The sequence below is a fragment of the Penicillium arizonense genome (genome assembly GCF_001773325.1).
Source record: "Penicillium arizonense strain CBS 141311 chromosome Unknown PENARI_contig001, whole genome shotgun sequence".
NCBI lineage: Eukaryota > Fungi > Ascomycota > Eurotiomycetes > Eurotiales > Aspergillaceae > Penicillium > Penicillium arizonense.
The window spans coordinates 1300846-1314143 of NW_019173278.1; the positions used below are offsets into that span (position 1 = coordinate 1300846).

At 49.6% G+C, this 13298-nt stretch overlaps 5 protein-coding genes across 5 annotated transcripts; 3 read left to right on the forward strand and 2 right to left on the reverse strand.

Moving 5' to 3' along the window:
• Window positions 1-1610: 1610 nt before the first annotated feature.
• Window positions 1611-2218, forward strand: PENARI_c001G10504 (SANT/Myb-like DNA-binding domain-containing protein; the record flags this gene model as incomplete). Its single annotated transcript, XM_022626953.1, has 2 exons — window positions 1611-1940; window positions 1994-2218. The coding sequence occupies 2 exons, from the start codon at window positions 1611-1613 to the stop codon at window positions 2216-2218; spliced, it is 555 nt and encodes a 184-aa protein (XP_022493767.1).
• Window positions 2219-2582: 364 nt separating this feature from the next.
• Window positions 2583-3802, forward strand: cox5b (cytochrome c oxidase subunit IV; the record flags this gene model as incomplete). Its single annotated transcript, XM_022626496.1, has 6 exons — window positions 2583-2679; window positions 2829-2882; window positions 3106-3264; window positions 3382-3482; window positions 3558-3648; window positions 3714-3802. The coding sequence occupies 6 exons, from the start codon at window positions 2583-2585 to the stop codon at window positions 3800-3802; spliced, it is 591 nt and encodes a 196-aa protein (XP_022493507.1).
• Window positions 3803-4377: 575 nt separating this feature from the next.
• PENARI_c001G02505 (purine-cytosine permease family protein) lies at window positions 4378-6264 on the reverse strand (the record flags this gene model as incomplete). Its single annotated transcript, XM_022626313.1, has 6 exons — window positions 4378-4461; window positions 4537-5242; window positions 5302-5418; window positions 5477-5549; window positions 5605-5755; window positions 5812-6264. The coding sequence occupies 6 exons, from the start codon at window positions 6262-6264 to the stop codon at window positions 4378-4380; spliced, it is 1584 nt and encodes a 527-aa protein (XP_022493755.1).
• Window positions 6265-7064: 800 nt separating this feature from the next.
• On the reverse strand, window positions 7065-7923 carry PENARI_c001G08673 (SANT/Myb-like DNA-binding domain-containing protein; the record flags this gene model as incomplete). The annotated part of the gene is made up of 5 exons (XM_022626812.1): window positions 7065-7106; window positions 7159-7242; window positions 7296-7328; window positions 7386-7433; window positions 7501-7923. 5 exons carry the CDS (start codon window positions 7921-7923, stop codon window positions 7065-7067), a joined length of 630 nt encoding a protein of 209 aa, XP_022493936.1.
• A 2856-nt stretch (window positions 7924-10779) lies between these two features.
• On the forward strand, window positions 10780-11890 carry PENARI_c001G11796 (ER lumen protein-retaining receptor; the record flags this gene model as incomplete). The annotated part of the gene is made up of 3 exons (XM_022627056.1): window positions 10780-10879; window positions 10951-11258; window positions 11318-11890. 3 exons carry the CDS (start codon window positions 10780-10782, stop codon window positions 11888-11890), a joined length of 981 nt encoding a protein of 326 aa, XP_022493599.1.
• Window positions 11891-13298: the final 1408 nt, after the last annotated feature.

Here is a 13298-nt window from a genome sequence, read left to right on the forward strand (position 1 = left end):
AAACTGGCACTTTCCTCCAATGACATCTTACGTATGGTCCGGACTGCCCATTGTTGGCTTTGAACCCTTGTCTTTTTCCTCTTCTCTTTCCTTCCCACTTCTCCCAACTTGGAGGAAATTTCAGGCCCAAACGCAAATCTCGTCTTGCCGGGCTGATCACCATTGTTTCAACCCCTGCTCTTCTGTTCTGACCTCTGAACTTGCGCAGTCTTGGCTCCGAGGAAACCCGGCGCACTGGACAAATGGCTTCTCTTCGCTTACTCGACTAACCTATACCATTCCATCAGCAGATGCCATATTGTCCACTTCGCTCCCGGCAATACGGCGCGCTTGTCTAGAAGATCACATCAGCGAATGAGATGCTGCTTGATACCTCCGCATGCCTCCGGTTAAAGGCTGACGGGCGTCATATGTCGAGTTTTCCTGACTGTTCATGGCCCTAGCATACCCTGGTCCATAACTTGTTTCGTGTTTGGCCCCCTGGATTTGCAAACAAAACTTGTGGCAGTCCTGCCGCTTCCACAAGCAAAGTCCCTTGAACCCCTCGAAGAATTGATGTCTGTGCGAAAAGAGATCACTCCCGTCGAAATCTTTCGACTGATGAAACGCAACTTGATGGATGTCTATCACAGAGGAGTTTTGCCGCTGTTGAACATCTGCGACAGTTCCTTCTTGCAGTCTGGTCCACTGGAGATTGGTGAAAATCAGCCGGTAACGCACGCTCCAGTTGGCCATCGGTGCGCCTGGGATTCTCTCTCTTGGTTAGGCTGGAGATTTCCAAAAGATGTCGTTTGAATTTAAAGACATACCTTGTCCGGCTTTGATTTTTTGATTCTAGAAGTTAAATATCCAAGTCCCTCATTCTCTACTCTATCATGTCTTACGCTTGAACAACCTCCCTGGCTGCAAGTCCTGCAATTTGGCATTCTCAAAGTAAACCTACCCTGTCTGCACTTAATCAATTGCAGCTAGAGGTCGTTTCTATCCTTTGTTCTGATTACATCCACAGGGGCACGTCCGCTCTCCACAAATATCTTATGTGACAGCAGGCCTTGGCTGCTATCTCATTTCCCTAGAATTGATCCCTGTGATATAATATACCCTTGGCCGTTCGTCCTAGAACTTACAGCAGAGGGACTTGTTGGGACCGCAGATCCCGCCATTTTCGGTACATGCCTGCGAACAATACCGGATACTACAACGGATTTATGGACTATCATCAAAATGCTCCCGTGGGAGATACATCCGATAATGTTTACTACAATTCACATCAACTGCAACAACATGACCAGCCTACCGAATACACTCACCCCCATCAAGCGAATCCGTCGCATTTGCCGTCGCTACTACCTCATTTCACCTCTGTTAATGACACTACACGCTTCCCGGGGCTTCAGCTTCCACACCCGACCCAATTCCAGGACACCAAAAATCAGGCTCAATACGACAATCAATATTGGGTGCAATGGAATACTCCTCGTATGTCGGACAGCCTGCAGGCAGAGATATCACCTCAAATACCACCATTGATACAGGACAATCCCGAACCTTCCCACCGGTTTAGGGACAATGAATATATGCCATCTATGGGAAGTTCTCACAAACACACGATGCCACGACTCTCAGGGGTACAGGATGAGCAGGAGAATGAATCCCAAGCAACAAATAAACCAACAAACCATAAAAGTGTGGTAGGAATGAATGGGATGCCAGACCCACGGCCACTATGCGAATTCAAGCAAAAGTTCACACTGGAGGATGACGAGATCTTGAGACAGCTAAAACATGATTGCAAGGACCCCTATCGACTGGGGAGCAAGGACGACGGGTTGACCTGGAGGCAGATTGCGGACTTTTTCCCTGGTCGAGCGCCAGGCACCTTACAAGTACATTACTGCAAGGAAGCAAGTGCAAAGGGGCCGCAATGGGACGTGGAACTGGTGTGTATCTTCATGGAAAAGTTCTCCGAATTGAGTGCTAATTGCGATGGTAGGACCAAAAGCTGATCGCGGCAATAGAGGAGTATGAGAAAGAGCGATGGCAGATCATAGCGAAGAAGGTTAAACAGAAGAACTACGCAGCGGCGTGTGAGCAAAGGGCCAAGGAGTTACAAAAGATGGAACAAGATAAGGACCAGGACCAGGAGGAAGAGGTGCAAAAGCGGGAGCGAGAGATGAAAGAGAAGCGAAAGACGCAAGGGAAGAAACGAAAGATGTAAGGGCAGGAGCAAGAGTTGCATTTGCAATGATATATGGGGGATTTGTATGGTAAAGGGCCTGTTTCTAGAGTTATAACGTTCTTTTTGTCTATACTTCAGCTATACTTCCAACGTGCCCTACCCGTGCAGCCCTAACTGGCCCAAAACGGCTAATCTGCGTCTTTGGTCTCTGTGCCCCACCAGGTGAAGCTCCGCCAATCAGCTATGATGACTCATCATTATCTGTGGTTCGATTGGACAGGTCAGTCAACCAATCACAGGCGCTCGGGCCAAAGCGGCTTCAAACTCGCCCAACCTCAAACCTCCAAACTCCCTCTTTCCTGCCCCAAACGCCCGCGTCATCCAGTCCATCTCCTCCAGGACAATGTTCCTCCAACGTACAGCCTCCGCCCTTGCGAGGCGCTCGCCTGCCCGCGCTTTCACCCTCGCCCAGCGCCCTTTCTCTTCCTCCATCGTTCGCTGTACGTGACTCCCATATGGCATGATCCGAGCATGCTTCAACCCCCGCGCTTCCCGACGCAATTGGCTTCCAATTGACTTTTTGCGTGCTATAACGACCTAAATACACTGAATTGCTCAACTACCGTTGACTGACGCGAAATATTTACAGCCAACGAGAAGAAGTGGACTCCTAAGCCGGAGGGCAAGATCCTGACCTTCGAGGGTGAGTGTTGAACCTGATCTTATGACAACCAATGGCCCATGCTGGCTCGAGGATTCTCTATTCGACCGCTCGGTGCATCTTCCTTTGTACAATTGAACGTCGTGGAACCTCGGATGTCGGTCGTATGGATACTTTTTCCGAGTGATGACCCAAGCTTGCCATTATATCTCAAATTGAAACTCCCAAAACATAATACTAACTACTATTTCTTGCTGGCATATAGAGATCAAGGTTGAGGATGACCTTCTCCCTCCGGGCGCCAAGCCCGGTACCATTCCCACCGATCTCGACCAGTCCACCGGTCTCGAGCGTCTGGAACTCATCGGAAAGATGCAGGGCATTGACATTTTTGACATGCGTCCCCTTGATGCCTCCCGCAAGGGTATGTCTTCCGCAATTCTATCGCAATTTTCGAATGACGAAATTCCCGCGGATCGCATGATCTTACATTCGAAGGAAGTCATCGACATAAGCTAATCAAACAATCGTCTTTATACAGGCATACTTGAGGATCCCATCATCGTCTCCGGTGCTGGTGATGAGCAATACGCCGGCTGCACTGGTTTCCCCGTCGACTCCCACCAGGTTAACTGGCTGACCGTATGACCGCCCTATCCAATCCGAGCCGACCAGGCCGCATCTCCAACCCCTCGAGACTAACATCAACCACCTCAGGTTTCCCGTGAGCGCCCCATCGAGCGCTGCATGGAGTGCGGCAACGTCGTCAAGCTGAACTACGTCGGACCCGAGGAGGACCCCCACTCCCGTATGTTTTCCTCTGGACTTGCTATTTGTCTATATGAATCAGCATGCTAACTTTCCGTTCATTAGACGACCACGACCACGGTCACCACCACCCCCCTCACGTCGAGCCCAAGACCTTCGCCGACTACGTCAAGCCTGAGTACTGGTACCGGTAAATGTTTAATACCGCTATTTGCTTGCGTGGGGTCTACGATCTACCCTTTTGGTTCTGGCATGGGAATTCCAATACAGTGTCAACATTATTGCGTGTCTCTCCCTGTTCTGTCTCCGTGACTTGTCTGTCTCTTTTGTAGAATAGTGCTCTAGTGGATGAAAATGAGAGTATTGTGGGGTTTTATTACTTTTTATATGCATCCTCGATCTCGGATGGGTGGTATTTTGTTTGTAGATGAAGTATGAGGTGGGGTCTTTCGTGTTCTTGTTTAGACAACTGACAACGTTGCAACGGGATAATCATATCACAGGAAACGATTGTGGGATGGTAGCCCAAGGCACTATGGTTATAGAAAGCATTCCAATTATTCTATGCTCATTCGTTTCAATCTAGCACATAGGTTTCTATTAATCAAACACCAACATCACCTTTGTATAGTCTGAATATTCTATCAAAATGCTAAATAGGCAGAAATGCGTAAATAACAATCAATACACAATGCATAATTATCAAACGAAGCTCCCATATATACCAGAAGAGTTTCAATAGGTTTACCATGTCTCCTCCATGGCAATATCAACGGCCTATGAAGTGGAGTTCGATGTACCGCAGAGGCGGGTAGACAAGGGCAGCCCAAAAGAAGCCAACATAAGTTCCCATCTGATAAGCGAGAGGGTTAGCATCAGAACCAAGGAAAGAAATGGAAACTCAACCGATAGACGTGATATCACTCACATCAGCACCATAAGCGCCCACCAACTTGGCAATGGGTCCAATGTACCAAACCTGAGCCATACACAAGACAGCCCCAACCCAACCAACAACAAAGGCAATAAAAGCAGCCACACCAATAGGCAGCTTGGACGGATCCCGCCAAATAGCCCAGTTATATCCCGTCCGAAGACGGAAGATAAAGCGCTCTTCGAGGATGATAGCAATCCAAATCGCAACCCAGTATCCCATCAAAGCCAAGAAGTTAGTAAAGATTTCAGAGAGGTGACTGCGGCCAACAAGAGCGCAGACAACATAGATAATGACAGCGATGGTGTTCCAGATCACGCGCGGAACCATCTCGGCATAGCGGCCGAGGATCTGGAAATCGATGCCGGCGGAGTAGGTGGGCGCGACGGTGTTGGCGATCAGGCCTAGGGCGCAGATGACGGAGCAGAACTTGCCGAAGCCGTGGAGGGGACCGAATCCTTCCACGATTAGGGCGCCTTGGCCTTTATCGTAGGCCGTTGCGTACTCTGGGTGGATGTTGATACCGGTGGCGAGGCCTATGCCGCAGACTAGGGCCATTGTGAAGGAGAAGATGAGGCCTGCTAGGGTTAGGCTGAAGATCTTCAGGCGTGAGGTGTTTTCTGGGTAGTAGACGAAGAAGTCGGCTGCTAGAGGGGCGTAGGTGATCGCGGCGCTTAGGCAGATGGAGAAGAAGGATAGCCTGGTGTTTATATTGTTAGACTTAGGTATGGATGTTGGGTTTTAGGCTTCTGGGCTTACCTGTTGCCTATCATAGTCCGGGTATCTTCGTTTGTGGGAGGGGTTGACAAGTCGAATTTCGTCGATGAGACTCCGAAAAGGATGCAGACTACGATGACTTGGGGCACAAATGCAAATCTGGTAGAATGCCTATTAGTGACTCACTTGAAATGTCAATATCACGTTCCAAACGAACCTTTCATAGAAATGGAAGACTTGGATACCAAATGTCGCCACTGCCCAACTGATGACTGCAATGATCACAATGCCTGTATTATCACAGTCAGTACAACTAACTTAATCAAAATTCCCCAGCATACATACCGACGGCCACCGACATGCCCCCTGGGGACACGGCAGACAAGATCTGACCACCCACGACGCAATCAATCAAACAATACCCAATCATCTGAACCAGGTTCAACAAGACAATGATCTTGCTAGGCCACCAGCCCATTGAATACCGTCCAAAAGCCTATCACCAATTAGTTTTCTCCGAATTGATGTGACAGTCCCATATGTGAAACGCACCATAGTCCGAATGCCCGACGCAGGCCCCCATGTCGCCATCCAAGAGGAGACCAGGGAACCGATAAGAGCACCAAACACAGCACAGAGCGCCGAGTCTCGGAAATTGAGGCCATACACCGCAGGCCCCAGCATCCCGAGTGTAATGTTATTGGGCGCAAGGTTAATCGAAACCCAGAGTAGGAATGCCTGCAGATACGAAACCCACGAGTTTCGCTTCATGCGCTCATGCGCTGCAACACGCTCAATACCTCGCGCTTCCAGGTTATACTCGACGAGCTGTTGCTCGAACGACCTGAGGAGCGAGCCCAATCGCGATCCGACGGGGTTGTGGCGATTAGCAGAGGGCTCATCATAAGTCTCTGCATCCTTGCTCACGACGCCGGATTTCTTAGACTCGTATGTCGGGTCTTCCTTATTGGAATGCACCGCTAGGGTGGGGATTTCTGAGGCCATGCTGCGAAACAGGTTAGTATCGCTGGTTTGTTGAGGGGAGCAAAAGCGCGCATGAGTCCTTTCGCTGGAATTATCCAGATCAAGTTCAACCGTATATTCTCAGAACGACGATATGTCGAACACCGGTCTCCATGCAGATGGCGCATCTATATACCTTGATCTTCGAACAATGCCACACTACTCGTCTTCATGGTAACCGTGGTGGTCTTGGGGAAGAGATTGTGTCACCTTCGAGTCACTGTGAATCCCGGAGGCGTTAGCAGGCTCGATCTCAGTAGATTGGAGATGTATTTCACCTTGAAACCGAATGGAATTCAAAATCGCACAATTGAAGAAGATAGGTGACTCACGGGGAGTTGGGGAAAGACGGGTCGAATGCCGAAGGCCGCGGGGAAGAAAAAAAAAAGATCGCCCGCGTTTACTTTTCCGCCTCCATTGATCTACATGTACGTGCAGAAGTCTAGGCCATTTCTTGCCTTGCAATTTCCTAGTTACTGGGGAATCATATGGTATTGAGGAACACAGCGCAAAAAGGTCCCAAGCGCTTAAAAAAGAAAAAAGGGCAACGCCTTGACGCAAAAACGACGCATTGCGCATGTTCATAGTTCATTGCGCGGATTGAAAACAAGATCAAAAAAAGAAATCCAGATCACCAACTCCATCTGCCTTGTAAAACCAGTGGCCTCCGGCCATTGATGTAACTTGCATCGCTCTGGAACGGGAATCCGGAAGAGAATGCCAACTTCATAAAAAGATGCTAAGAAAACGAGATCATCACTTCATCAGAGGAGCCATAGTGGTCAGACGTTCTTGAAATGCTCTTTGGCATATTGTTCGCAGGCCTGCAAGTTGGTCAGTTTGAATGCGCAATATCGGATTCCCATCTATACGCACTTTGGCTGGCTTGCCGACTTTCTGACCGATTACCTTCCACTTGTTTGCCTCATACTCCTTGATGGCTTCCCGAAGTTTCATAGACTGTGCGGCGTCAGCGGGTGATGCGGCGAACATTAAAGAACTCAGGATCATACCTCATCTTCGGCGAATTCGGCGTAGTGCATGTCCTGCAGGGAATGTAAGTGAAACACGTCATATTATCAGGGACACCTTATGTCGCGTACCTTGTACCAGTGTTTCTTGACACTTCCCTCGGTACGGGTTGGGAAAGTCTGCGATGGGCGAGAAACAAAAGGTCAGTAACCCATAGCTTCAATTAGAAAAGACGCGCGCGCGCACCTTTGCGATTTCGGACCAGCTTCGGCCTGCGTCGCGCATAGTCTTAAGCCGTTGCTCCTCCTCGGCAGTCCACGGAGTATTCGTCCGCCCCTTTTTCTTGGGCGTGGACTCGACTTGGGGGAAAGCGTTCGGGTCGCCCTCGATCGCGCCGCCCGCCGGATTCACGGGGGCAGCCATCATGGACGATCCTGTCGCGGGAGAAGGTGGGCGCTTGCGCGACGTCCCGTGCGATTGTTGAGTAGGTATCGGCGCAGTAGGGATGGGAATGCCTTCGAAGGTCGGCACACGATGAAAAGGATGGATTTGTTGTTGAGCGAGCATGTGAGGCGGAGCGCTGGTGGTGGCCGAGGTCTTGATACGCTTTGAGTTCGGGGGAGAACTGATGGGGTAGCGACGAGTCAGTAAAGTGAAGCGATCATACATGAGTAGTGAGGCAGAAATGTGACGAAAACGCGACCCAGTGCCAAATCCAGTCCAGTCTCCCTCCCACAGCTGGAGGCCGGACGGAGATCACAGACGAAGGGACTTACGACATGGTGAAAGACACATGCAGTTTTCAATCACACTGTGTCGATTCATCTGCACATACAAAAAGGCCGCGTAGGGGGGGGGGGTTAGCAGGATCTGGTACTTGGCGCGCCTTGGTCGGAAAGCGTTACACCAAAGACGATGACACAGGCGCACCCCAGGCAGAACCAGATTGACAAAGGGTGACAGCGACAGAGGAAAGGTGTATCTCGCGACATAGGAAAGTTCCAGACCCCGATCGGAGTGTATAGAGGGGAAAGAGAGTCAAGAGAGGTTGGGCTCACAGGTCAAAATCGCATGGTCGAAGCGTCGATTCGGGGACCTCGAATTCTTCCGAATACGGGGAGAACATGAGGCTGGAAGGAAGAGAATGTTGACTTAAGTGAGAAAGAGAGACAGGTCAGGGAAAAGGAAGAGAGAGGGAGAAAGAGGACAAGTGAGAGAGAGACAAGGTTACAGAGAGAAGAGGAGAAGAGAGAGAAATGGCAGACACAGAAGAGAGCGGGGATGGAGTCACCTCATATCACAACATTCACCATTTGAATAGTTTAGTCGTTTAATAGTTGAACAGTTGAATAGTTGAATAGTTTATTCGATTACTTTTCTAGAATGTGTAAGTTGTTCTTTTAGAATATCACTGTCATTTCTCTTGATTATTGACTACATTGGTCTGTTACCCCCTCAACCTCTTACCTCCCCGCTATTAGTTCTTACTTCTTACCTTCCTACATCTTACATCTACTCCTTTATGTTCAATTATATACTGTAGATACTGCATCTAAATAGAAGTCAGTGTCGATTCAAATGCGCCTCCAACCCCTCCGGTGCATTCCACAGGTTCTTCCCTGGCCTAGGAACCGATGCCCGGACAGGGGGCCTGTCACAAATCATGGCTCGTGCTGTGCTCCAATTCGGCCGGCGACAAGATGCAGAAGCAAAGCTGGGCACGTCCGGCAGCTTCCATGAGACATTTGGGCCGAAGAGACCCGCGAGTGGCCTGTCCCAGAATCCGGTGACCCGGCGAGATCTCACAACACCGTGCGAGGATGACAGGACACGCCCAATGCGAGTCAACGACACCGCCCGAGGGCCTGATTATTGCAAAGTCATCCAATGGTCCGGGAGCTCATCCCGCAGTGCCAATATTCAGTAGAAGTGTCCGTCCAACCCGAGACTTGGCGGGCTAGATCAGCCACACGGTTTCGCCTGAAGCCACCAAGTCCTATTCCCCTCTCTTGACCCCATGCAAAGTCTTTGTCTAGTATATGCATGCTCTGAAAATGGGAAGGTCCCTGTCAGCAGTTTTCTGCCTGCGTACGGCGCGGGGTTGAATGAAGGCATGTATATATTCTAGAGGTCCAGCCTCTCAACAACTTACCGGCATAGCTTTTGTCACACACATTACCACCCTGGTCAATGTCCAATCTGTGGCAATTGTCATTACTTATGACAAGGCTGATAAGGACTGCTGATCTTCTTGTGATCGCCAATTGAGAGGGTAAAGGGTTTCAAGTTGCGATCATTCAAACTCTCCATTTGACTAGATTTTATGCACGCAAAAGATCAGGTGTGCTAAATTGCGCTTGATGCGGCATTATTCCCATGCGGACTGACAGCGCCAAGCATACCTACGTTAACTATGACTTGCATCGCCTAATTTCATAAACAGAGAAGGGTTGACCGTTTCGAAGTTAACGCTATCAGATACTATGGCCCGCTCAAGTCAATCCCAGGAAACTATCTAGCTTGAGACAAATGGACACCTTATTCTCATTATCAGGCGCACAGGTACAGTTAACCAGCAGTTTGTATTTCATCAAACTCCCTGAATGCCTAACAATGTTATCCCGTTGGATTATTAGATTGTACCGCTTTATTGCCAGGTGAAGGCTTTCGCAGAATGAGCCAAAACCTCTATGTATGCGAGATTGTCAATCCTACAGCAAGATCGTCCAAATTGGGAATCTTACCGCGTCACCTGCGTCACCTGGAGCATCTAGGCCTCGAACCGCGTAAGAGCAAATAGCCAATATCGCAATTTAAACTGGAATCCTAGCTGGTTGGTATCACTCTAGAAGCTTAGGAAGAGCCTCGATTTAACTTTCAACAACCTAGATAGCTAGGGGATGGAAGTCGTGTGCCCTAAGTAAACTAGTACTTGTTCCTCAACGCCCCCGCATCTTTGCCAGTCTTTTCGAACTGTACTTTTCCAGTGGCTTTTTTAGTGTCTGCGCTGTATGTGAAATCAAGAAACATGTCATAAATCTTCTTAATAGCAAACCCGTGCCAAGTTAAGTTGATTAATATATATATCGGTTGAGCTCCGGAGGCTTTTTTTACTATGACCACATATCCTGAAGCTAATAAATAGCACATGCCAAGAACCAAGCAATAGGAACAATAGCCCACCAAGCTCCTATAGACATGCTTCTGGTGCAACGGTTGATCGACGCCCTGACGTCAAATGTCACGTGAAGGCACGCGCGGTCCAAGCTCATGTGGATCGCCGATAACGAACTCCCCCAGGACTCCAGCTCGAGGACCTTCAGCTTTCGATTATACCTCTTCATCAAGCTTTCTGGACCATATATACGCAGAGAATAGGTATCATCTAGGTCAGATCCCTCAAAAGCTTTCGACCTTCCCAGCCAGATACTTGGCACCGACCTCAATGGTGGTAGCCTGACAGGTGTCCACACCCACCCCCGCGTCTCTTTCACTACGTGATCTTTCATCTACACTCTCCAAACCATGGGTTCGTGGAATGCATTTCGTATCATCGGTGACTTGTTCCATCTGGGCTCGGTATGCGTCCTGATCTGGGCAATCCACAAGAATAAGAGTGCCGAAGGTCCGTACGCCCTTGTTCGACTCCAATTGGAGATAACATACAGAGACCACTGACACAATTTTTTCTTATAGGAGTCTCACTTCTCACGCAACTTCTCTATGGCATCGTTTTTGTTTTCCGTTATCTCGACCTTTTCTCATCCTATACATGGTCAGGGTTTGGGACATGGCACACTGCTTATAATGTTTCCTTCAAGCTTTTCTACCTGATTTCGTCTTTCTACCTGATCTTCTTGATATTCAAGGTCTACCCACGTACACGAGAGAGGGAGAGAGCCTGGAAGCTTGGCATGTGGTCCACACTTGGGTCCTTTGTAATGGCACCCATCGCGATCCTGATTCTCGAAAGAGACGGGTACCCTCGAAACTGGTTCATGGAGGTAGGTTGAAAGAACGCTCCCAATCAAAAATACGAACATTCACTAAATCTAGCCGATAGACTTGCTGGGCTTTCTCCATCATCCTGGAATCCGTGTGTGTATTGCCGCAGCTTCTTCTACTCCGCCAGACCACTGTCCCAACGGTGATCGACTCATATTACCTCCTCACTCTGGGCTCGTACCGAGCCTTCTACATCCTCAATTGGATCGTGCGTGTGGCTACGGAGCGCCGCTTTGATGATTGGATCTCGGTCGTGTTTGGCGTTGTGCAGACCGCCTTTTATGTGGACTTCGCCTGGGTGTACTATTCGCGCCAGCGCGTCAAGCTCCGAAATGGCGGCGTTGTTGACTCCGAGGATTATGGAAACAGCTGGCTGGTGAACCGAGTAGTGAACTTCCGGGCATCGCGACAATCTGCAGACGAAGAGCAACATCTTCAAGATGAGGAGGAAGGAGTGGACAGTCACTCAAATCACAATCGATGGGGCCCGCGGGGGATCTCCGTTGCCGCTGACGATACGCTGGACCAGAATGGTCACGGCAAGGGTCACCGTCATGAGGACAGCCTAGACGGATTCTCGGGAGATGAGGACGAGGAAACCGACGAGCGCCGTGCCAACACCTCTCATTAACGATGATTTGCCACACCTATTACCGCCCCTTGAGATATACCTCAGTAAAGCCGTTATTTCTGAAGCATAGCAATAGCCCCCAGTGGCTTGTAAATGGATGGAATGCACGGGAGATCCGCCTTTCTAGTCTTCTGGTCAGGGGTTTGATATCCATATTTTTTTTTCCAAGATGTTCATTTGCTATTTCGGGGATTGTCTAGATAGGCCTAGAAAATGAATATTAATGGCCCCAAGATTTGGGGCTATCTGTGCCACACCGTTGCACGATGTGACCCCAGGCTGATTTGATGTCACTAGCCCCCTGTGGCCCCAAGCCCACTTCCCAGTGGGAAAGACTCTCGATATTGATCACATGACGGGGGTTGACGACCTGTAGACTGCAGTACATGCCCTCAATGTTTGGGGGCGATTACGACCTGTGCAATTTCGACACCCTAGACTGCATGCTCATAGCGAGCTTGGCGTCTGACAGCTACGCATCTTACCTGGAGCTATCATTTATCCAACAGTTACATTGCTGACATTGTGATGATGAGTCCAAGGTCCAGACACGCCTGGCGCTTACAGTAGGATGCGCCGAACACCTCTCTCTGTGGGGATATGCTACGGAGACGGGAAAAAGCCCCTGATTTGCTCGGAGCCAAGCCAGATCCGACGATCTGCCAATGTTTTCATCATTGGCACCACGCAAAGAAAGTTCTTCTGCGCCTTCGGGAATAATGGGGATTCGTCGGGTGTCTGCATGAGCGCGTAACCAGCGGTCATGAATTCTCCGTGGACAAAGCCACCAAGCGGCTCGCGGAGCTTTCAGCCTCGAACACATGGATTGATCTTTGACCAGTCGAGAGCCGCCCGTGAACAACGCCCGCTGCCCTGGAAGGATCATAATCCCTTCCCATGGTCTTCACGAGATGAAGGCTGTGACTGATTTGCATCTATCCCGGGGGCTGCTCTTGGGGCTGCTCGGGCTGCCGAAATATCATTAAGGCGAGATAGGCAAGGCTGACAGCCATGCAGAACGTCAGAACATCAGAGAAACTGTCATGCTATGGGGCCATCAATTTTTGGGGGCCAAATGCAATCTCAAATCACTACGGAATCTAACTACGTTAAGCGCTACGCTTTGTCTCTTTTGCGCCCAGAGCGGGATCGCCCACATGGACCCCCTACAACCCACCCCGGTTTTCTTGTTCAATTTGATTTAGTGGAGAGAAAGATTAATTGTTTTCTTTTCTGACCCGTCGCGGTGGGTCTGAAGTCATAGAAATACTTCAATTTCTTTTCACAATGCAGAGTCTGAGCCCCTTCCGGGGTGTAGGATGGGGGCGGAACCGCGCTGGATATCAACACTTAGACTATCGGATCCGCAGCGCTTAAATATAGGCCCTCGTCGAGTCTTTGCTGGAGT